General features: G+C 40.3%; 1 protein-coding gene across 6 annotated transcripts in view; it reads right to left on the bottom strand.

The window, feature by feature from the left end:
- Window positions 1-306: 306 nt before the first annotated feature.
- Window positions 307-23,589, bottom strand: part of LRFN2 (leucine rich repeat and fibronectin type III domain containing 2) — a 160,877-nt gene continuing 137,594 nt past the window's right edge. For 4 of the 6 annotated variants that reach the window (XM_037405779.1, XM_037405778.1, XM_037405776.1 and 1 more), the window contains one exon: window positions 307-3,051. In XM_037405779.1, the coding sequence (XP_037261676.1) occupies window positions 2,133-3,051 (919 nt within the window). In that variant the 3' untranslated portion in view covers window positions 307-2,132. The remainder of the gene's footprint in view (window positions 3,052-23,589) is intronic. The other 2 variants (XM_037405781.1, XM_037405780.1) reach the window with 2 other exon arrangements.

Here is a 23,589-nt window from a genome sequence, read left to right on the forward strand (position 1 = left end):
TCCTCTTATTTCTGCAAATTTTGGATCAGGTTTTAAAACACATTACTGATATAGATCTGTATAAATGTAACCACAGAAAAAGAGGTGAAATGCCTGTTTCAGAAGATCTTTTCTCATGCGTTCCAAAAAGTATGTATTTCTTCATTCCTACCTTATACCTAAAATCCTGAAGTCAGAGATAGTTTGAGGGAAAGAGAAGGCAAACATTTGTATTTTCAAGATGATTTAAAAAATAATTACAGCTCCTTACTTAGGTTTCAAAGCAGACCACAGAACAACAAATAAATGAAAAGCAGGTACTTTTCCCCAAGAATGTTTTTTACTGTACATTTTGTAGCAAAAAAAAAAAAAAAGAAAAAGAAAATAAAGGAAAAAATATTCTGATCACAGGGATGTCATTTTCTAAAACTCCAAGTAGGAAACGTGACAAATACAAGATCAAGTACACAGCCATGTCACAATATATCTCTGCACCTTTAAAAAAAAATATACATAGGTTTTTCATGTGTTATTTTCTCTGTGCCTTGCAACCTTTCTCCACGTCTTTTACAAAATCATAGTAACAGTGTGCAATTTCAGAATGGTTCCCAGCAGCTGATCATTGGGAGCCAACAAATAAACAAACAAAGGAAAGGACAGTTGCAGTAGCCATCAGAATGCTGGAAATCACAATAAAGTTGTTAAGGACAATGAAGTCAGCTTGGTGGCCCATGAGCATTTCCACAACCACAGCAATGCTCCCCAAAAATGAGTCTAAGAATCAGTTTAGAAGCCCTAAAGAGCTCCTGTTCCTAGCAAGTACCTTAGTGAGGGTGAGAGACAGGGGGGCAGGAGTACGCCAGGGACTGGGGAAGGGCTATCTGTAATGCAGGGAACCCACCAGAGATGCCCTGCTCTAGACACCCAAATTTAACTCGGTTTCCATGGCTAGTTGGGAACTTATCCAACCCCTCAAAATACACAAAACCTTACATTTCCTGTGCTGCTGCTGATACAGTTAAGCCATGTCATGGCGACTGCACAGACAGCACTTTTGTCACAATAGGGTGAAAGTCTGTGTTTTCTTTGTCAGTTGAACGTAGTGACAGTGTGACATTTGTCAGAAGCCATTGGTATTCATAATGTGGAGAGTTCACGGGAGCTACCTTTGTTTTCCCTTTCTTTTTCCTTTAATAGGAAACCTTGATTACTACTTTTCCGATCTTTGATAGCAACACCCGTACAGATATCATTAGCTGCTGTAATCTGCCTTTGACAAGGGCAGGCTATGAAGAAGATGGAAGAAAGAGGATGATTTTTTTATTAGCCCCTAGATTTAGTTTTTCCTAGTATATAAAGGGTCGTATTGGAGGTGGGTTATACAGTACATCAGAAATTTGACCTTTGTACATATCCTCCTTTTCATCTGAGGTATTAGATGAGACTGAAAACACAACCAAAAAATGCATGGAAACATACTTTCTGCTGTGGGCACAAAACAACTTAAAAGCAGTAACGAGGCAAAACAGAACAGAAGCCATTAAATCCCAACCAAAAGCCCACTCGATAACAGGTATTGTTTTCCCAGTTGTCACGTTACCACCATGAGATTATGCTGAACAATTTGCTCTAATCTGTCCCTGTGGATGCCCTGCCTGCACTTTTCAGAAAGTCACTTGCAATGACAACCAGATATATCCTAGCACCAATCTTATATCCACAGAAGTGTATTTCCATGGCTAAAAGAAAAGAAAGAGTTGCCCTTTAAAAAAAAAACAACGAACAAACAACAAATCCTATAAAATTATATTTGTGCTGTTAACCCCCTTTTCATACTCCCTGTTTAATCTTGTGTGGTCGTTCACCAAGAGTCTGAGTAAGTTTTGGAAAGCAGTGCTAAATACAAGTAGTAAATTCCTTGAAACATTCAGGCATGGTTTAGTTGGGGCCAGACAAGAATGGTGCCATACGTGCCTATTCACATTTCATCACCTTTCTTCCCTTTTAGTATCCCTGTTACTTATTTGTTTACCTATCTTTTTGGCCAGTACAACTGAAAATGTTTCCTCCCCTCTCTTCCTAAATGCGTGGCCCTGCAGCAAACCAACACTTTATATCATAAGGGTAGAAGAGGAGCAGGGAGACACTGATATTTACACTGTGCTTTCCATTACCCACTCTGAGCTCCCAAAAGTCCCTTTTGCCCCTGTTAGGTCATTGTCATCATACTGCAAAAGCATGCCGTTCACCGAGAGGCTCCTCTTTGTCCAAATGTTTGTTATCTTTTTTGGGTAGGTGCAACACTGAGATGTGGCGAAGTCCCCCATGTCAAAAGAATGGCTACGTTTAGTTTTGCCCTCCAGAGGCAACGTGAGGAGGCTGCGAAATTTTGACTCTGGCTGGCCCAGCAATGGCTCTTTGTCCGAGTGGCGGGCCACCGTGGAAGTTCTGGAGTCTGTCATCTCCTCCTTTTTCTGACATTTCAGTTCCAGGGAGGCAAAAGCTCCCATTAGCCGGTCAATGTTGTGTTTTGACCTGGAAGGAGGCCTCCACTTACTGGACAATGTGCCCTGTTCACTTTGGAGGCTATAGTCATCACAGTCACGGCTGTTTGCGGAGCTGGAGGAAGAGGAGATGCTGCTCCGCGCAGACTGACAGTTAAACTCCATAAGTTCATTTCTCACCACCACTTTGGGGTTGACCTGGGGCAAGACTCCATTCTGAACTGGTTGTGCTCCATTTGTCTGTGAGTAGACATTGCTGACGTTAGACATCTTTCCTTGGGAATTGTTGCAGACCTTATAACGGACCATGAGTATTACAATGAATACCAGCAGGGTTGCTACAATGATGCCTCCAATGATGAGAATCATGGTCCCACCCAGGAACTGACTGTGCATCGACTGGCACTGAGGGTAGTCTTCTTTGGTGAAGAACTGGGCACATCCCACAATATTGGTGGCAGTAAGGGTCGTGGCCGTGTCATCCCACATTGCCAGGACACAGAGGTCATAGCCTGTTCCGGAAACAAGGTTGTTTACAACAAAGGCTTTGTTTGTAGCTGGAATCATCCTTCAAACAAAAAAGGAGAAAAAAAAAGAAAAAAATTGGTTATTCTTGACAGTAAGGAAAAAGAGAGGAGAACAGACATAAGAACAGTGTGGTGTTTACTGTTCTGGGTACTGGCAGAGAGAAGTTAGAGCCATAAAATTCAAACAAGCATTCAAGCTTCCCAGCTCCTGCAGGTCCAACATCCCAGCATTCAGGCACACACAAGTTTTGAGGGCCATCTCTCAAGTGTGAAATAAAGGGAATAAGAAAAAGCAGACCAAACTAGTCTGGAGTTTTTTTCTCCTCACTTGCATCTGTCCTAATCTTAAATATATTCAAACCTGAACAAATAACTCAGAATAAAAATATGTGCCTACAAAGAGCAGTTTTTTCTGCGTGTGCAAATGACCCTTGCGCTTGCTGAGTCTGAACCTGGCAGCTGCCACATTGCTTCACGGGTGCCTGAACATTCACTGTCTAACATCAGCAGGCTGCTTACTTTGTGAAGACAAGGGGCTACATTCAGTTCTCTCATTTCCTGAGAATGCAAGGCAGGCAACCACTTCTCTCTCTTTCTCCACTCTCCCACCTACTTTCCCCATCCTCCTACTCCCCACTGTGGAAAATATCTCCTAGAAATGCAGCTATCATCTACTTTGCCAGAAATTTCTTCTTGCAACCACCTTTCTCTGTGTGAGTGAGAAAGAAATACTGGCATTGGCAGTATGGGCTGTGGAAGTGTGAGGAGAGGTAGGAAGATGCAGGGATGGAAACAAGAAGGATTCTTTAAAATATGTAACTCTACTCCAGCAGAAATCCACTTTCAAAAACCAATTACCTAGGCCCAAGCTGAGCTCCAGTTTGGTCATTTATGGATATTATTCCTTGCTGCCATAAAACTTAAGCAGTCATTTGAACTCATGCAATAGAGCATCACTAGCATTAAAAATTAGCAAATGAGAATGCACATGGCCTAGCCCCTCTTCAAACTGGTGAAAATTGCAGCACATCGGCGGAATACAGTGGAGAATCCCCGATTCAGTGCCTGGTGGGTAGCCAAGAATAAAACCAAAGAGATACCCCATGCATATTTCTTTTTACTTCCACATAACAGACTTGAGTGAGAGAAAAAAGCTGAAATTAAAACCAGCCCGTTCTGACTTAGAGCTGCAATTCTTTAGCACCAGCAACGAGGAAGCCCTGCAGGCACTAACACCACACAGCAAGCTGGTGTGACTGTAATTGGGACGGTAAGGGCTGGCCAGAGGTAAAAGGCATACTCCTTGTGAGAGTGCCAGGCTCTCTCAGCCTCAAATCACCATCACAGCTAGCATTAACTGCGGCCCTGCAGAGGCCCTTCTGTGCAGTGGGAGGGAACAGGCCTGCACAGAGAAGCAGCAACGTCAAGGCACTGCAAAGATGAGCTTCTGATCATCTTTGCATTTACGCATTCACGCCACTTACACAACCCTTCAGTCTGGCCACAGGTGAGGATGTGGCTCCTTTTTAAAAAGCAAACAAAACCACCAAAAACTCTGTAAGGAAAAGAAATATTCATGAGAGACACCTGGAATATAAACATCACCTGGCACATTTACACAATGCTATATTTGAGATGCTGTGATTCTATTATCATCCTAATGGAGACGTTTTGCACAGACATAGATGAGCTATTCAGAATGAGCTGAGAGGTCATAAAGCAGCCCTCCTGGAAAATTCCAGATACAGTTGCTAAAAGAGTCAAAATGGTTGGTCTTAAGCAATTTCTAATTGTTCTCCTGTCCCTGTGGCTCTGGGAACAACACACCACAGCGGCTGGGGCAATGCCTGCACTCTGTTCAGTTGTTCAAGGAGTTTTATATGCACACACCAAGGATGATATATGGAATAACGGAATACTACTGATCTTCAAATGTAGGATCTTCAAACTCTTGAACACTTTCACCAGTTGTTTCATACCTCCTTCTGTATCACCTAGTGCTATCTATACTCCACTTTCCACCATCACTCACAGCCATGTGCTTAAAAAATTCTGCAGTGCATAAGTCATTCAGAAATTATTTTGCTGTGAAACCTCATTACAAACAAGTAGCACTGTTAGCAGAAAGAATAGTCAGCCCTATAAAGTGGATCTGAACTTGTGTCATAACTCTCAAAAAACAGATCTATAGCACCATCTGTAAGAGCGGTTCATTTTGCTTTGCACTGATGAAACAGAGACCTCTATATAGTCTCCAAGCGAACAGCAAACAACTGGGTTTACATAGTATATAGCTCTGTACGTATCTTATGTATTTGGAAATACATTCCTTCAGCCCAACACACTATGCCAATTTATACAGAGTGAACACTGATTAACTTCAATCATTTACAACTTGTTTTCTTCAAATATGATTACACTTAAGCTTCCAGGGAAATGCTACTGCCTGGAATATCTCACAGACTGGCAGGTAGTGCTAGTGACATAAAATGTAAAGCCAGTCTATTTTTAAATGTACAGCAGTGAGGCCATAACCACTCCTAAAGCTCTGCCAGGTTAACTGTATTGAAACTTGCCATAAAAGCTCATCTTAGCCTTTAGAAGAAACTGAGTCATTTCTAAACTCAATCAGTCCTGGAAGCTACAGCTGTGATAATATTGGGACTAATAATAGCTTTATAAAAGATCACAGTTGCAATCCCAATTACGGAAAAAGCAATCAACTCTCCATATACATCTAAAATGAAGAATTTTGGATGTTTCCATAAATAAACTTCAAATGTTCTTGTAAAGTATTCAAATTAATGTTATTGTTAAAGAACAGCTGAGCATAGGAATAAGCACCCGATTTCAAGAGTACTAGGAGTTAAGTAATTAATCTCAAACTCAGTTTTCTAGCTTGCAGGGAAGATGATCTTGTTTTCACGAAGTTGCCAAATTGTAAGAGTATTTTGGCATTCCTCCGTGCTTTAGTTCACCCTCCCCAAACACACTGCCAGTCAGCTATGATGGATGACATCTCTTAGCGTTGCCTGCACCTAAAATCGATGAAGACACATTTTCACTCTGGGCTATTGATGACTTTTTGATTGTCCCCAACACGGGTAGCTACAAGATGCCACTTCAATCTTTGCTTTGCTGCCTAACAGGGGCAGTATCTTCATGGCTGCTTTGTATGTCCAGCACCCTCAGTTATGGACCAGCATGCCCTGTCATTGGAGCTCAATAGCTAGGAGTTGCCACAAATCTGAAAGGGGCCATTTAAACTGTGTCTAGTCAGAGATCCTGCAAGGCTTTGCTCAGTCAATTCATTAGCTTAACACAGAAAGTTGGTTTCAGGTAGAAAGAATCTATAGCATGGTTCACTGGAGATCAAACACAGCTTTTGAAAGTTGTTAGCTTTTGAAACTCAGAAGATCCTAGTGCTCACTTGTTAGCCCTCAGATAGCAAACATACAGCAGTATCTTGAGGCAAGAGCCTAATAGTGTCCACCTGCTCTTCAGCCTGCACCTGATCACACAGGGCAGTGTGATCTTGTAGAAATGCTTCTTATCACGGAAAAGGAATAGAGATCTGAGTTTGATACTATAAGGAAAAAAAAGACTAACAGTTGACTAACTACAAGATGAGATCAACTAGCAAAACATTTGCTTATTTTTAAACTGATGATAGGCTATGATAGGTTTTAATGTTTACAGTTAAAGGAGCCTGGGAACAGTGAGGACTGGGAAAGCAAACAAATACTCAAATATGTTAACACTGTAAGTGTAAATGTCATCCCAGCTAGAACAACAAGAAATCTGAAAATCTTCTTATGGAAATTTCACTGTCCAGACACATAAAAAGCAGCAATTTCTGTCTTTCTCCTCTGGTTTATTTTCTTTGGGGTAGAAAGAGCAGGCAAATCTCCTTAACATTAGTCCCAGGATTTTATTACCTGATTCTTAAGCTAGTTTCTGAATCCTATCTGAAGGTCAAATGCCCCAAGGAAAACTATTCATATAAGAACATGGTTCTGACCTCTCTACAAATCTTGCCTCTAAGGAATGAAATGAGCATAGAAGTCTTACAACTGACCTTCTTAATTTAAAAAAAAAACACCTCTTCTCTTGCCCTTTGGCACAACAGCATCACTTATTGGAAGAGGAGGAGACCTATGGCTAGGATTAGGGCATGGCATAAGCATCTGAAATAGAACAGCAATAGACAGATGCTCCTATGAGAGTTTATGTGTGATGAAGGGCTATGAAGCTGAGATGAAAGTTTCCAGGGCTTTTGCAAATAATACATCCCCTTCAATCCATGGAGTTTTAGGTCTCATTTTGTGAAAGCACCAAAATAAGACCATGAGACTCTTTTTTTAAAAACAATGGAAGGATAGTGCTAGCACCCTTCTTTGAAGTCAACTTTATTTTCTACCATCTCCACTAAAAAGTCCTTGTGATGTCCTTGTCGACACAACATACGGAAAGCAAGCAATTTTGTAATTAATTATTCACTTCAGTGTGTGGTGATATTAAGAAAATTAGAAAATAAATTACTTAGAAATGCAGGAGAAAAAGGGTTGCTGCAGACTTTACTCATAATCCCAGATGCAAGTGAGCACTGAAGCTTGCAGGGAGTGAACTGTGATGAGAATTTAGGAGATGTGATTTTTATTCTCTATTTTATCAGTTACACTGATATCAGGCTCTACTTTATCAGTAACTCTCAGTTCCTGAGAAATCATTTTGCTGTACTGTAAGTCTCCTCATTTATAAAATGGGGATAATGCCAGCAATCTCTTTTCAAAAGAGGCCTGTAGTGTATGGAAGGAAATTAGTAGATATTATGATTACACTGCAATATACAAATGGGTTCTTTTCTTCTTTGTAGCACTGGGGATTAGGAGGAGTGAACTGCTGGTTAATACTGTGGTTATGCAAAACAGACAAATTAGAAAAAAGACAGATTAGGTTAATTGTCTAGGCAATTCTGTTCCTTTTTTCCACCGAAAGAGGGGTATGATACCATCTAGTTTTAGCCTGAAACTGCTTTAATCACAGAACTTGCAGGGAACTGTCAAGCATTCAATTCCTTTGGGAAGGCACTTGCAACTCCCAAAACTCAGTTTTATACTGACCTGCTAGACTGTGTTGCTTTTCTCATGGACCTTTTTTTTGTACTATTTGGGGCCATATGCCATCTGTATTGCAATATGATTTCTCCTTTTGAAGTAAATGCTAGGAGTTTAAAATGGAAAGTCATGCTAATTTATTAAATGCTTGTATCTCAGGAAAAAGAAAAAAAAAAGAAAAAAAAAGCACCTAATTGCCTGAGTGTGAATTTTCTGTGCCTAAACTGCTCAACCCAAACTCTTCCTGTAAGATTCTTTGTCTACATGCCATGTCCCAGGGCAGACACCTCACAAGAAATGGTCCATGACTCCGCTGCTAAATCTATATATCAAAACCAGCTCTTGGAATATTATCTCCTGAACCATGCTGGAAAAAGCATCAAGGAACTGTACCAAGATGTTAGCAGTATAGGTGATGGGGTTCTGGGTCATGGGAATGTTTCTGGGCTCTCATTAATTTGTCAGCACAGCTGTAGCCTGGACATTATGAAGCAACTGCTCAATGGTTGTGCTGAATTGTCACCATGCACTATAGTTTGTCATGAAGAGGGGAAAAGGAAAACAAAGAGAGGTGCCAGGGTGAAATAGCTAGTGTCCTGTAAAATCATATTCCAGTTAGTTAGCACACTAACTTTCCTGTCTAGTAATGCCTTAGTATGAAACAAACTTCCTCTTTCACAAAGTTGAATTCACAGAAGTGCAAAATATTACTCTGATTGCTCTCAGAACTAGAAACTGATCCAGAAAAGGTTAACACTTGAATTTTCACTTACGAAAATCTCAAGCCAAAAATGCTCATTTATTTCATCAATATTTTTTTTCCCTATTTTAAAATCTTTGGGTTTTTTCCTTTGTTCCAATTTCACAGGTAATTCTAAAACAATGATGAATCCAGCTAATCTTCCTTAAAAGTATTGTAAAAAGGTCTGATAGAGTCCTACTTCTCAGGTGAAGTGTCCACCTTCATCCCCATGGGATTAAAGTAGGATGGTAGAGAAAGGGGAAAGGGAAAGTATCAATGGTGACACATGGAAGGAAGACTTGTTAAAGAGCATGTAAAAAGAGGGGGTAATTGGAGGGTGGAGTTCATTGCCTGGTGGATGTAGTTCAACAGTACACAGACCTTGCTTCTTACCCAACAGAGATAGTAATGAGGTGTTATTTCATTAAGGACAGGTAAGGAAAAAAAAAGGAGGCGAAGGCTGAAGTGAGAGAGAATGCAAGAAGAAAAGAGGATAATGAACATTGGTGGCTCTGACAGTGCTAGGGCATTAGAAAATGATAGAAAGACAAAGCAGCCTTTGGCAGGGCATGATCAGGCATGTGGCTACCATCAAAATGATGGAAGAAGTCCAGGTGGTCACTGAATGGGGACCAAGATCACAAAACCAGCTCAAACATAGGTGAAGGTCTTTCAGCAAAAACAAGACAATTAGAAAGATAATGAAGTGAATCAAGGCAGCAGAAAGTGTTCAGATAGTGGACAGATATTAAGGAGGCTGGAGAAAAAGGCAAAAAAAGATCGGAGGGAGAATAGAAAGATCTAAATTGAAGTGAAAATGTCACACATGATGTATTGCCTGGGAGCAAAAGGATGTAATTGACAAATTTGGACTGCACACTTGGCATTCTTCTCTGCTGCCAACTTTTGTAATTTCCTTGAAAGTTTTATGGTGTATCCTGGTGTCATTTTTTGCTGTGTTTTTATCCCAAAAGCCCCAGTTTCTGCAATCATGGAATGAAAGTAGAATCTAAAATGATATTAAAAATAAAGTAAGCTAACAATGGAGATTAATTTCTGACCCTTCAAACTTCTAAAAAAGCCCTTGACTATATAACTTCAGATCATCCTAAAGCCTCAGGAATCAAAAAACAAATACAAAGTACCAAGTATATTACTGTGCGATATCTCAGTCTTTTGCCACCTGATTCAAGGTTTTTTAATCTAAGAATCTGAGAAAGACTGAGACCTACTGTGACCCTCATCTCAAAAAAATGACAGTTGTATTTCTGGTGTCCTGGGAAAAAAGATAGTTGTTAGTATTAGCAACAGGGTGTAATTCCTCTGTCAGTCATGCCAACATAAGGAAATGTCAGATAATACCAGGAGGTAGCCAGACTTGCTCAGTAAACACTAACTCAACCCAGCATGAATAATTTCCTGCATTTTTTATTTTATTAGTTTTTGGGGGTTTTATGACATACAATCATAATTTTGCCTTCAGATGGAACATTTATTATTAAACACAAATCCCTTCCTGCTTTTCTGAATCTTGTCTCCTCATCACTCATGCATCTAGCTGCCCTTCAGAGAATCTGTCTTGTCAAGTGAAACACATAGTACATATAATTTCATTATTATTTCCTAATTTGCTTATGCTTTTTTCTGCTCATTTGGAAAAGTGGGATGGGAGGTGGGGAAGAGAAAACAGAGCCAAAAGCAATTGATATGTCTGTCACAAGATAGTGAGTGAGGGAGATACTGATAATGAATATATCCCCTGTGCTACAGGAGAAAGGAAAAAAATAACCCAGACATTAAACTACTAGCTCAGAGAATATAAATTCCTCGTGATATCTGATAGGCTGCTGAACGATGTCCCCTGGGGATGCACTGAAGTCATTCAGCAGGTGACAGAACAAAGCATAGGCTTCTGGGGGATGTTATTGCACAAGGCTGAGGAAAGGGAACCATGGTACCAGGTATTCTGCTCCCCTCCATTACCCATTGCTCTAAGAAAAAACGCTCCTCTCTCTATTATTGCCAGCCAGATTCTTGCAAACAATAGGGAACTACAGGCAGGCAGAGCTGGTGAGGCACTTCTAGATGAATGACGACCACCAGAAACATCCCGTAATGCCCTGAATCAATGAAGGTGGTCAGTTCAGCTGTCCAGGTGCAAGCTACTGCTCCGAGATAACCTCATTTTGGTTAATGTTGGTATGACAACACAAAATTAGACTCTGATTCCCTGATCTATGCTACAATTTCTTTCACAGGGAAATGACAGCAGCAGGCATTTAGTGCCCTGATTGTTAAGTTGTATCTTTAAAAGGAGTGCAGACCAACTCTAGGAACTTTTGACAGCACGAAAGATAAATGCAGTGACACCCAAGCAATTCAGCTACAGACTGAACACCTTTCACCTCAATATGCCTGAGACAGTAACTGCCTTAGAAAAAAATCCTTACTCTAATTCAAATCCAACTAAAATATATTTAAACTCATTAGCAGAGTAATTGAAAGCCCACACAATATTTCTGTTAGTAAATGTGAAGCTGAAGTATTTATGGAAACAATGAATAGCCACACTAATAACTTCACCCTGTATCATGCTAATGTAGAGTTAGAAAGCTATCACAATTCACAGCAATGTTTCAAAAAGCCAGACAGTAAATTTGAGTTTAAACAAAAAATACCTGAAGTCACTAAGTTATACTACTTGTAGTTGCAACCACATGTTACAATTACTCCATTTCTAAAGATGGGAAGAGATAAAAGTTATCCATGTGTTCAAGTTATGAAGTGTGGGACCTGGGACACTCTTTTCCCAGGTTTTTATGGACAAATGGCCCATACATTTGGCTGAAGTGCCATGCTTATTCTCCCTGACTCAAGTAATTTCGAACTCTTATAGGCAGAGGTGCACAGTTACAACAGAAAAGGTCATCCTGCCATACCAACAGAGGTTCCCAGAAGAGAAGCAACATTAGAAGTAATAAGCACATTTAGAAGCTCAGAGGAAATTAATTTGCAAGAGGGGTTCTGCTATTTTACTGGCAGAACACAGCTGTGAGATTCAGCTATGTGCTGTCCTTTCTTGAGAGTTGCAAGTGGGGCTTTCCATTTATTTCCAGGCAGTGAAATCTGTGCAAATTATAATGATAGGATCAAAGAGAGCTGACTGGGATCCAATAGTGCTTAACAGCTGGCCATCCCGTTTTTCTGTAAGAGCACATGTGAGCTGAGGTCAAGAGGAGGATCTTCAGTGACTTACTAGCAGTTTTTCATGCTTACTACTCAGAGCACTTATGCTAGATTGCAACTCACACATCCTGAAGAAACTCTGTGTTCTATTACACAGGCTAATTTTATCTCCAGAAGGTTGTGCTGGAATGACAAAAACTCCAGGCACTGCCTGAAGTTATGGTCACCCGTGTTTTGTAATTGAGTGGCCAAAGCAGGCTCCAGCATGTTGTTTCAGACTCTTCTGTCACAAATGGATGGGAGAAGTGTGGTGCCAGCTAACAGCTGACAGGGCTATTCTAACTATTCCAACCAAAAGAAAGAATCTTATTGAGTGAATAGCAGGTCTTACATCCACAGAAACTGTGCATCCACTGATAAATCAGTCTGTGTAAAAAATGTTTCAACATCAGTTTAAGACACAATTTATGCTGTATTAAAAAGTTTAATCACCTATCATGTAATTGTTCCCCTGCCTCAGTGACTGAACTTGTTATGGATAGTTTCAAGAGATTGCGAAATGTTATCTACCAGGCTCTCAAGCATCTTTCTCACGAAAGGTAAGAAGGTGAAAAAATGAGTTTAATTCCCATTGGAGAGGAAGGGAGAACTGCATTTGCCAATTCACCAAAAATGAGCTAAAGAAGTATCAGCTCACCAGAGATACAGCTAGAGTATATCTATATTCAGAAAAAAGCATAAGCACAATTTAGAAACATGAAAAGGTGTTTATTTGGAGAGATTTTTACCATCACAAGCAGGTTGAAAGGCAAGCAGGAAAACTGTAAGATTGAGGACCCAACCCTCCAGCCTCTCACCAAACAATGGAAATACCTTTTTTACTATCTAAAATGCATGTAGAATCGCTTGCTTCTTGTAAATTAAGAAAACTTAATGAAAAACACTAAGGGAAAGTTTGAATAATACACTTTTAGTATCAACCATCAAGCTTTTAGATTCTGAGTTAGAAGATGGAGAAAATCTTTTGCAACAAAATTCTCTGTGAAATGTGCACAACAATGCACAAGTTAAAAAGAACCAGGATGATTCAGGGTGAGTTTTGCAATAACATTGTGGAAAAAAATGTTTTTTTCAATTGCAGAATGAGAACATGGGCTACAAAAATCACTAATGGTCAAAAGCATTATCTCCTAGGGGGAAAAGGAAAAACAGGAAAAAGAAAAAGCAGCAGATAGGTAATAAAGGAATTTCCTAAAGCAGAGCTTTGACATTTTGCCACTTCCTGTGCATTGCACACAAAGCAAAGGAATAGGAAGGCTAGAAGGACTAGATAGGCTAGAAAGACATGGAGATGTTGAAAGTCAAGAGTGCTTTACGAAAGGCCAGAACACAGTTACATCCTTTCAGTTTGTGATACCAAAATTAAATAAAAGCATTTCTCAGCAACCAGACATACATGTTTGTTTCAAAGCTGAGCCTGGACCAAAACCACACTGTGTGAAGTATGACAAATACATTACTGAAAAGGAAGGTAAAATCCATGCACTAAGAAAACAAGTTTAAATTCATATTGACCCCAGGAGGAAGAAAAGGAGAAGTCTATGATAGATTCCAATTGTAGTATGATATTATTGCCTGGAAGGAGCTTAGGCAAGTGCTACAGCTTTCTAGAACATGAACAAAGTGTAATAAAAAAGCAGTCTACTAGTTCCTTACATGTTGCAAATGAGACCCAGAAAACTGAAAGAAGCTGATATGACTCATCTGATAGACTAATGGCATGACCCAAAAACTGAACATAAGCAGTCCAGAACCCCAGGCTGTGCATCCCTGCAGTGAACACATCGCAAAGAGGAAAGCATGAGCAGTGTGTGTTGATTTTCTTCTGCTAGGTACTAACCATATGCTTTGCAAATACCTTTTTGGCCCTCCTCATGTTACTTTTCATGCATGGAAAGTACACAGCAGGTTTGTAAGTACTTGGAAAGGAGTTAAACCCTACTTTTAAACAAGGTTATGTATTAAATGAGATTACAAATGTAAGACTGCTCGAATTTGGAGACCCACAACTGATCTGTTTAGTTTTGATGGTGTATTAAGAAGAGACTAGAATTTCTCCTCGTATTTCAATTCTCCAGTTGATTAAAGTTTTACTTGGCTCCTGAGATTTACCCATTTACAGCTTAAGTTACACAGTTTTGCTGAATATAGTTTTAGGATCAAATAGACTTACACAATGAGCAGCTGATCAGCAGATACTAAGCGTTCAGATGAAGACAGATCGGCCAGGTTTGTTACTTCTTTACCATGATTAATTATTAGTCATCATACCTGAAGGTTTTTGCAGTCGTGGATATTTCGCTGTCCACCAGTAAACAGAAGCTTCTACATGTTATAGGCATCCCAATGAGGTCATTGCAGGTAACAGAAAACAACTTGTGAAAGATTTCATTGAAAAATTCTATAAGTACTGTGGAATCACATGTGTAAGAGCACCCTGAACTGCTGAAAATTAAATGAAAGTATGGATTGTTCTTTATCTTTGCTTGAAAAACTTTCAAAGCAGTGGGTAATGAAGGGAGAGGCTGACAGATTGCTCTGCTCTGCAGAGTTTTAAGTGTAAAGCCTGTATAACTCTCTCTTCTTCACCCTGGAAAATCTTTTCTGAGCTTTTCTGCTGTAACTCCAGATAGCATAAGTAAGCAGGACACGCAAAAATGACCCTGAGAGTTAAAAAGGAGAACATGGAATAAAATGCAAATCAAATACACAATGATACTAAACCCACAATTTTTGCTTGCTTGCACAATACAAAATCATTTGTCACCTTTACTATCAGACAAAGGAATGCTGTCCTCAGCCTGTCAAAATGAGGAGCAGCAGAAATTTGCCAAAAGTTCATTGATATTTAGGAGCAAAAAAATATGAACTGAACATTGATTCATAACATCAAGCAGCATCAAAACCTCAGTGTGACCCCTCTGAACAGACTAAGGAGTAAAAAGCCAGACTATCATTTCTAGAAAGGAGGGTAAAATAAATACTCTAAAACCAAAAATCATTACATAGAAATATAAGATTTCAGGCTTCTTGGAGAGCACAGCCAGCACTGCATTCTAGGGTATGTTAGTTCTAGTTAGAATGTTTTCCCATACCTATATTTACCATGTCAATTATCAATAAGAACATTTGACTCAACATCTCTAATAGCCAATGTAATCCTTCAGAAGAAACTTAAGCATGTCCTTCCTTAACCACTGTATGGCCTGGGAAAGTTCCTTACACCTGCAGTCAAGAAAGAGCAAAATCTGTTGAACTCAGTAAAGCGTGGTCCCTTCTTTTCTAAATAAATGATCACTCCAGAAGTGCTGGAGTGCAGCTCACAGTGTATGAGTAAGGGAATAAAGTAGACAAGCATTTTACACCCTCATGAAGTCCCGTAAAGCTGTGTTCCACTAGCAGAACTGCTGATTTCAGCTTCTCTGCAGTGGGCTGGGCTGGAAGGAGTCCTAAACTTGCCTCTGCACCACTTGATACGCAGCTGCTGGGCTCCAAGTTCCCTTCTTTAAACCACGATTGAGTCCCCTTTCTAGGTCATGCAAAGACAGTGCTGTCCACATGACGTGGAATTTGGGTAGGCACAACCATCAGTCTGTGCCAGGACTTCAGCAAGGTACAGTGTCCATCCTTCTGCTTGAGGAGAGAATGAGGGCTAGACGAGCATCTTGAGTAATGAGGTGACCTTTCCTATTGCTGGGGAAGTCAGTCAGCTCTGGAGAGAAGGGATTTATATATTTCTTTTAAGTTGAATTTCCTTACTTACTTCTCTGCCTCACCAAAATGACAGAAGGAGGGAGAGTCACCAGCAGAAGAAATGAAGCTGCAAACCTGCTGAACAGTAACTGACAAAACAGGAGGGGAGGGTGTGGCCCGTACCCAGGTGTCCGTAAGAGGAATCCCCACATCTCCACCAAAAGATGTAGCAAAAGAAGCAAACTGGGAATGGTCTAACAAGAGCTGTCTTTTGTCCCTGAAGTCTGCTTGGGAGATGCTTTTGTTTCCACAGTTCCTGGAGACACTGCAAGCAGAACACACCCTTGTTTCTCTCCTTATGCTTTTCCCAACAGACTGTAAAGGTAAGAAAAATCCTGTGTCCAAGCCCCTTAAGGGCTTTTTATCCACTTTAAGATTCAGGATTGCTTTCAGAAGAGACATTTAGGGTGTTGTCCTTTCCTGGCCACGTGCACATTGTCTTTGCAGGTGTGCATTTGTACTATCCCACCACGTTCAGTGCAAATCTTTTTCCTAGACCTGACTGGGGGAATACTAGCTCCCCTGTGACAGTGCCACAGATTGTTACTTGGTAGTTGGGAAGTGCTGCATTTAGGGATGAAGTGGAGATAGTTGTGGCACTGCAGAAAACTTCTACGAGCTGCTGCCTTTTACATAACTTGGAGAAGTTACTATCTAATGTTCCTCGTAGGCAGATTAAAATTAACTTAGCCAACAGAAACTACAGACAGAGCCAAATGATTCCCCATAACACATGTTTTTCTCTCTTCCATATTAGCCTGACTATAAGCCACAAGTTAAAGATTAATCCGGACCTAAATTCATGTGACTAGGCATCTAATGAAGGTATAACTGACTCACGGTGATTAAATTTCAATGAAATATTGAAGAATGTTTAATTGGTTTAAACACCTAAGTGGTAGAAAAAAGTTTATCCTGCCATGACTAAACTTCATAACTATGTTTCAGAAAATTAGCTGGATTTTAATGACCATGCTGGCAACTTTTTTCAGTGCTATAGAAAAGGTGAATGGACCGATCTGTTTTTGTAACCACCTGTTCTATTTCTCACTCCATAGTGTAAATACGTGTTGGTCTGCCACAGGTTTCACCTAGGTCTTTTTTTCCTCAGGTGCACTCGGCGTTTGTATGCAGATACTGGCCTCTTTATTCTCAAGTGTCCCAGAAATTTCCTAGACATATTTCTGAATCCACTGCTATGTGGATTTCTTTTTTTTATTTTTTTTTTTTACCTTGGTATGGAATGAATCACTCCACCCTCCCTCCAGCATGAAGACAAATGTGATTGCTTCTCCTGAACATATGGTACAGCCTAAAAAAAGGGTTATCTTGTAGGAGTGTATCTGTATGGATCACTTATCACACAGTCCCCAACAGAGGATTTAGAGATGGCATCGCTTTTTCTTTCTCAAACTGCTCATGTTCAGGGTTTTTCTGTCCACTGCTTTCCAACATGTTCCTGATTCCTCAAGAGAGGAAAGCCCACTCCCATTACAACTGGCCTTTTGCATATTGCTCAGCAAACTTGGGTTTGCTCTGCTGACGGGGACTGGTTGTATAAGATGCAAAAGCAAACGCACCGAAGTTATCCTCCTGAAGTTATCCTCCTTTCTGTGTTCGTCATTTTTGTGTGACATTATGCCACAGTTTTTTTGTCTCTGAAGAGAGCAACCTGTAATCACATGAAAACACAGATTTTCAAAATTACCAATTTCTGTGCTGCTCTCAGTTTGAGAAAGTTGTTGGCATAATATTTTATCCCAAAGCAATCTTTTCAGACTACAAGGTGTATCCCCCTCAAGAACCTATAGACATCTTCAGGGAGACCCATGTGATGAAAGCAAAGGGTCATTATTTCACAGGAACTCACTACTATTTTAGACAAATACTTTGAGGACTTCAGAATGCTTTAACCAATATGCAAAAGTATCTAACTAGAATAGTCTCTAATGGAAATGCTTTATAAAACTCAAGAGACAGCTACCTTGAGTTGAAGAAACACCTGGCTCTATTCTTGGTTATAAGACAGTCCTATACAGGTGGAGTTGCCTCTGTACATGCCTTTCATGTTTCTGTGCATTGGCTAAAAAAGATTTAAGGCTTGCTAGAGCAAATGGCTACTGCAGCTGCCTGCACAAAAGTTTACTAAGGCATGACAAAAGTGTACCTAGCTAGGAAACCTGACTGAAATGCAAACCCCTTACCTAAGCAGAAATTGTAAGTTTGATGATGGCTGGTGTCAGTAATACGTACTTTTAAGGATGGGAGGAAGAAAATTTTAGCACAGACGCAGGATGACTCAGATAAAGGTGAATAGTATACAGGGCAGTACGGCCATGAAAGATGATTGCAAAAATCCAAATACATCAGCTGTTTTCATCTTGGTTTAAATTAGAGTAGATTCATGAGGATGAGCACAGTGGTTGTAGGGAGCCTTTTGGTACCAAGATTGCTCACCCAGCCACAAGCACACTATGCCTTAACATTTCCCTCAGTGAGTATCAACACTTGTTTTACACTCCACTTGTGCTCACTAACCCTGGCCAGCCCTGCACTACTGCACTGAGTCTGTGATTATTTCTTAAGAGAAACCTGATACTGCAATGTCTCAGCCGCAGCCCTGCTGGCATTTCGGTACTTGAGACCTCGACACAGGCATATCAATAACACCAGCAGAGGCAGCAAAGGAGAAGACACTGATGAATGACTCTGGTAACCACTAACCATCCCAGACCACAATACACCCAAAAAGACAGATCTAGGCCAAAGCTCTTCCACAATAACAGCACACAGAAGGGAGGCTGAAAAGCAGAGATGTGTCTGCAGTGCTCAAAATATCCATGGATACAATAGTCCAATGGATTGCTAACAAAGAGCATCCCTACAGTCAAGCAAGAAGGAAGTAAACATTTTCATATTTTTCCCTCTCAGTTGCAGCCCAGTACAAAGTATCATGATATGTTTTTTTCAGTTTATTCACAAGTACAAGTGTTTCTTGCAAGCTGGATCTTGCTGAGATAAAATCCATTGAAAAAGTTCCAGAGGAAAAAGATAGGAGACACTTAACAGATCATAGCTTAATAGCTTACCAAGGGAAGAAGCAATGGTAGAGAGAGACTCTGATCCTGCCATGTGCTTTCTGCACCTGTGGACATTGCTTAAGGTTTAGTAGGATCATTCCTACCAGAGTTCCAGAGGAGGAGTTTCTGAAATGATCAGTACCTGTTGTTTCCATCCACCTCACTTTCAGGACTGTAAGGGGAGGGCTGGTACCTGGAGACAAGCACTGACTGAAAGCTTGACAGCCTTCCACCATGTCAGTTAAACAGATTTTTCTTAGTTCTCAAAGAAGATGAGGACACATAATACCTATTTTTGATACAGCCTAAGGAGATCCACAGCATACGGCTGCTGTGACATGACTGCCAGTTAAAGTAATGAGCATTCACACTCACAAAACTTAATGCAATTGAAATCTTAATGCATTCAATTGTAGCAGTATTGTACACAGAAATGTTCAGTTTTATTGAACCTGCTGACTTTATCAGAAGGCCCTGACTGACAGTTTGACTGCTTGTACATTCTTGCCTTTGTAGGGGGCTGGTTCCCAAATGTTAAGAATGGTATGGGTAGTCGTGATCATCTAGTCTGACCTTCTGGACAGCAGAGTCCTGCATAGGCTGAGTTTATCCAGGGATTCTTCCACTGAGCACCAGCACAGCTGTTTACAGAACATATGGTCTTAAGGATTTCTCAGGGGATGAGGAGTTGGTGACTTCACCTCCTCCCACTGGTTCATAACGCAAGGTTTAAAATGATACAGCCCGTTTCCAGTTTGCATGTATAGGTCTTCACTTCAGCCTCAGAAATATAATGAGTGGTTTACACATCTGCATATAAAGACAAACAAATAAGCAAACAGCAGACTTTGAGGCAGGATGGAGACAAAGTAAGCCTATTTAAAGCTGTTGTGAATTATTAAAGTTGTGGTTTGGATTTGGTGGGGGTTTTTTCTTGGGTTTGTTGGGTTTTTTTTTTTTTTTTGAGAGTTAAAGAATGATATGAGCTTCTATACTTGGGGGAGGAGGTGGGAATGTAAACTTGGGGTTGCAGAGATTTGGAATATAAAAAATACTGTCATGGTGATGGATGTTCTCCTATTGGCCAAGATGCCTGGCTACATAGTCAATAGCTCCTCATAAAATTGTTGAGGGGTAGGCTTGAGAAAGCTCAGGTGGCCACACACGATCTACCCAAGGCCACGATAAACAGGAAGACAAGTATCCAGAGTTTATTTATGGGAAAAGGCTTAGGACAACTGGTTGAAATTGAAGGGGATGCAAAGACACCATGGAAAAAGGAAGACTATAACATTTCAAGTGTAAAAGGAAAAAGAAGGTAGTCCCAGGTATTTAAAGCCAGCTCTAGAGTGTCCAGAGATAGGTTATTTGGTTTGTTTCCAGCTGCTTCCACTTGAAACGTGCCTGTGACTGTGAGGTACTTCTGTGTGTTATTATTACTATTAAAAGAGACATAAGAAAAAAACCCCAAACATTTAGTAGCTTTTTCTGAAGGTCACAGGACCACACAAACACAGAAGAATGTAAAAACAGTGCCTTTTCAGCTTAGCGTGTTAGCTACAGTTTCTACAGTACTACTCAGTTCTAAGGTGCCTCTACTATCACTTTGATCATCAGAAAGTCTGTGAGGGAAGCCAGTATCATTCAGCTGAAGGGTTTTGTGCAGCAGATCTTTAATGCTTTCATGACAAGCCATTTTCAAAACTTTTGTTGTTTAGATGAAATAAAGGTGACCTTTATCCTTTACTTTGCTCCATTCAAGGTCAACAGCAGTTCTGTGATCTACTGACAATGGCATATGATGCCCATGGAGGATATCCCATTGCTGCCAATGATTAATAGTTGCATTTCACTCTCCTCAGGGCCATAACTCACTCAAAACTTTGGCATTTGAGAATGATGGAACATCCCTGGAACAGATAAATTCATAAATCCTTTCAAACCAACAAAAAAAATTGCCAGCTCTCTAGGAGTTTCTTTACCGGTCAGGCTATAGTTTTCAGATTAATACGTGCATGTAACATGACAGGGGGAAAACCAGATCACTGATAGGAGAAATAGGAGAAGTAATTTAAGGCTGGTTATTGTAACTTTCTATACTCTGTTCACTGGCGTTCACTTTGCAGGAAGGAAATGTCAAGAGAGGCAGACATCGCTTATTGTCCACAGTATCTGCATCTGTGGCAGTCATTTCACTTGCAGTTGTTGAAGCACACGTCTTATCCCAGAAGCAGCCGCATAATAACATCACGAACCAGCCTTCAAAAGGACTGCCTGTGGGAGTAGTGGATCAGTCACATCATTTGGAGATATATCTGCTGATTTTAGCCACCAGAAGTTTTTATTTCTGATAGCTCTGTAGAACAAACTCATGTGTCAAAGAGAGCTGGACTAGTTTAGGCTAGTGCCTTGTCTCATAGGCTCAGCCACTAAAAGCTCTGTCTTCCTGGCTGGCCAGAGCTCAAAATCTGCTACTACGGAGAGATGGTCTTGCCCCCATCCTGGCAACATGGGGGAGCACCCTGCTGCCTGGGGCTGTTGTGAGTCCAGCTCATGGGTCTGTCTGAGGCGTGAGCCCCAGGGAAAGGGAGAGCGGCTGTCACCCTGCTCTGACTGTGCACTGGAGCTGTGAGAGGAAGAAGGGCAACCCTCCCTGATCTGCCTCTGCAGTCACTGTCTAAACTAGATGCTGGAGCTAGGTGGTACGGAAACCTCTCCCAGGGAGGCAGGCAGGCTGTTTGTGTAGGTTGCCAACTACATTCAACTTTTTCATAAACAAAACAGAAGGCATGTGAGATTGCCAAAATGCTAACTGTAAGAATTTGCAGCTACACACCGTAAAGTTCTGCTTTAAAGTTCAAGAGCTTTGCTGGACTCATAACAGAAAAGTGTCCCATAGTTCTCAGAAGCTATGGTTTATTTAAAAGAAAAATTAAAATACAAAAAAAAAAAAAGGAAAAGAAAATGAAATAGTTTTATTTGCATCTTTTCTTTTTAACAGGTGTTCACAGGTTCAAGAAAAGAATAAAATAGCCTTTTCAGCTATCCATTTTCAAAAGCAGAATTTAGGAAGCTCTGTTTTACTGCTTGTTTTTCAGTGAAAACCTTTTAAATTTTAATGGAATAGAATTTTTTTTCCTACATACTTCTCTTACACGTTATATAATTTCACTTTCATTTTAGGGGAAAAAGATCTACAATTTTATGAGTTGTTCTACCTATAGATATTTAGAATAAGCAATGGCCTAATTAAGAAAAGCTTCAGTATTTCTTTGAATAGTCAGCCTCTGCAAAGTTTTAGTGCCTATCCAAATCTGACTGAACAGCAGTGAAATTTCCATGGCTTCTGAGGGTGCAAAATAGGACTGGAACCCACAGAAAAGGCTGTTCTGCTTCCATTCCTGGCCCGTTCTAGAGCAAAAGAAAGCACCTCATGTTACCCCTGCGCTGGCATAGAGAAAATACCGAATTTTTAGCGAACAGTGGGTGTCAATCCATCCTTGGAAGCAATATTGTATTTCTTATCTCTGAGTCCTCATGGCGGGCTTCTTTCACCTGTGATTATCTCAAGTGTAGTTGCCATTATGTATATGATAGATACCTGTATCAGGAACATCCTATGCTGACTGACAAAACTGTGGCCTAAGTATATATACACCCACCTGTGCTCAGTAAAATAGTGGTTAGCATAAAAGGTATCTCAAAATAGTAGGGAGAGAAGAGAGAGCACAAGCATAAACAGCCAGTCACATCATAAAACACACTCCCAAATCTAGCAGAAAGCTTTAAACAAAAAAAATTCTCTGCACAGAAAAATCAAAAGTCGTAGCTCTCGTAATTACACTACTTAGCAAAAAGTCTCACAAAATGTCCAGCTTGACAAATCTGAATAGAAAATAAGAAATCTCAGTCTGGTGACTGGTTAAATCACAAGAGGAGAAAGAGGTTCGAGTCCTGAAAAGTGCTCTGTTCTGACTTAGCAGCCCTTGATTTGTAGAAAAATCCATAGGGGAACAAAATGAAAAGAAATTTGGATTGCATTAAGCAAAATTACATGTAATTCATATTTGGGAATGGAAAAGGAGAGGAAAGATAAAGGATTTTTTTCACTCAAATTGATCCCTCTGCCTTCATCTACTTTTTTATGACTTCATGTCACTCTTTCCATATTATATCTTCCTTCTTCATTCCTCTGTCTTTAGCTAAACATTGTGCAGCTCTCTTGCCTTTTTGAACTGTCATTAAAACAACATGTAAGGGATCACTGCAGATAAACAACAGTGTGTGTCACCTGGTAAGTTGTGCTGTTACTACAAGGAAAAAGACAAAACATTATGCACTCAAAATTGAGCAAAACATCGGAAAATGTAAGAGGAGCTTATTGTTTCACCTAAGTAAGTGCAGACCTTAGCAGGGAGGGTGCAGCTGGAACAGACAAGCGTGATATCTATTGCTAGTGTCCAAGAACAACTGAAAAACATGATAACTCCCTGGAAATGAAGGAGGTTTTTGGTTTTTCGGCTCCTGCAGCTGCGGCTGCATAAGGCAGAGCTGTTCGGTTTCTATCTGGCAGGGGGATTAATTACTCACACCAAATCATCCCCTCCCTGAGGGAGCTCTTGTAAAGTGCACAAGTACTTT

Source organism: Falco rusticolus, chromosome 12 (genome assembly GCF_015220075.1).
Source record: "Falco rusticolus isolate bFalRus1 chromosome 12, bFalRus1.pri, whole genome shotgun sequence".
Taxonomy (NCBI): domain Eukaryota; kingdom Metazoa; phylum Chordata; class Aves; order Falconiformes; family Falconidae; genus Falco; species Falco rusticolus.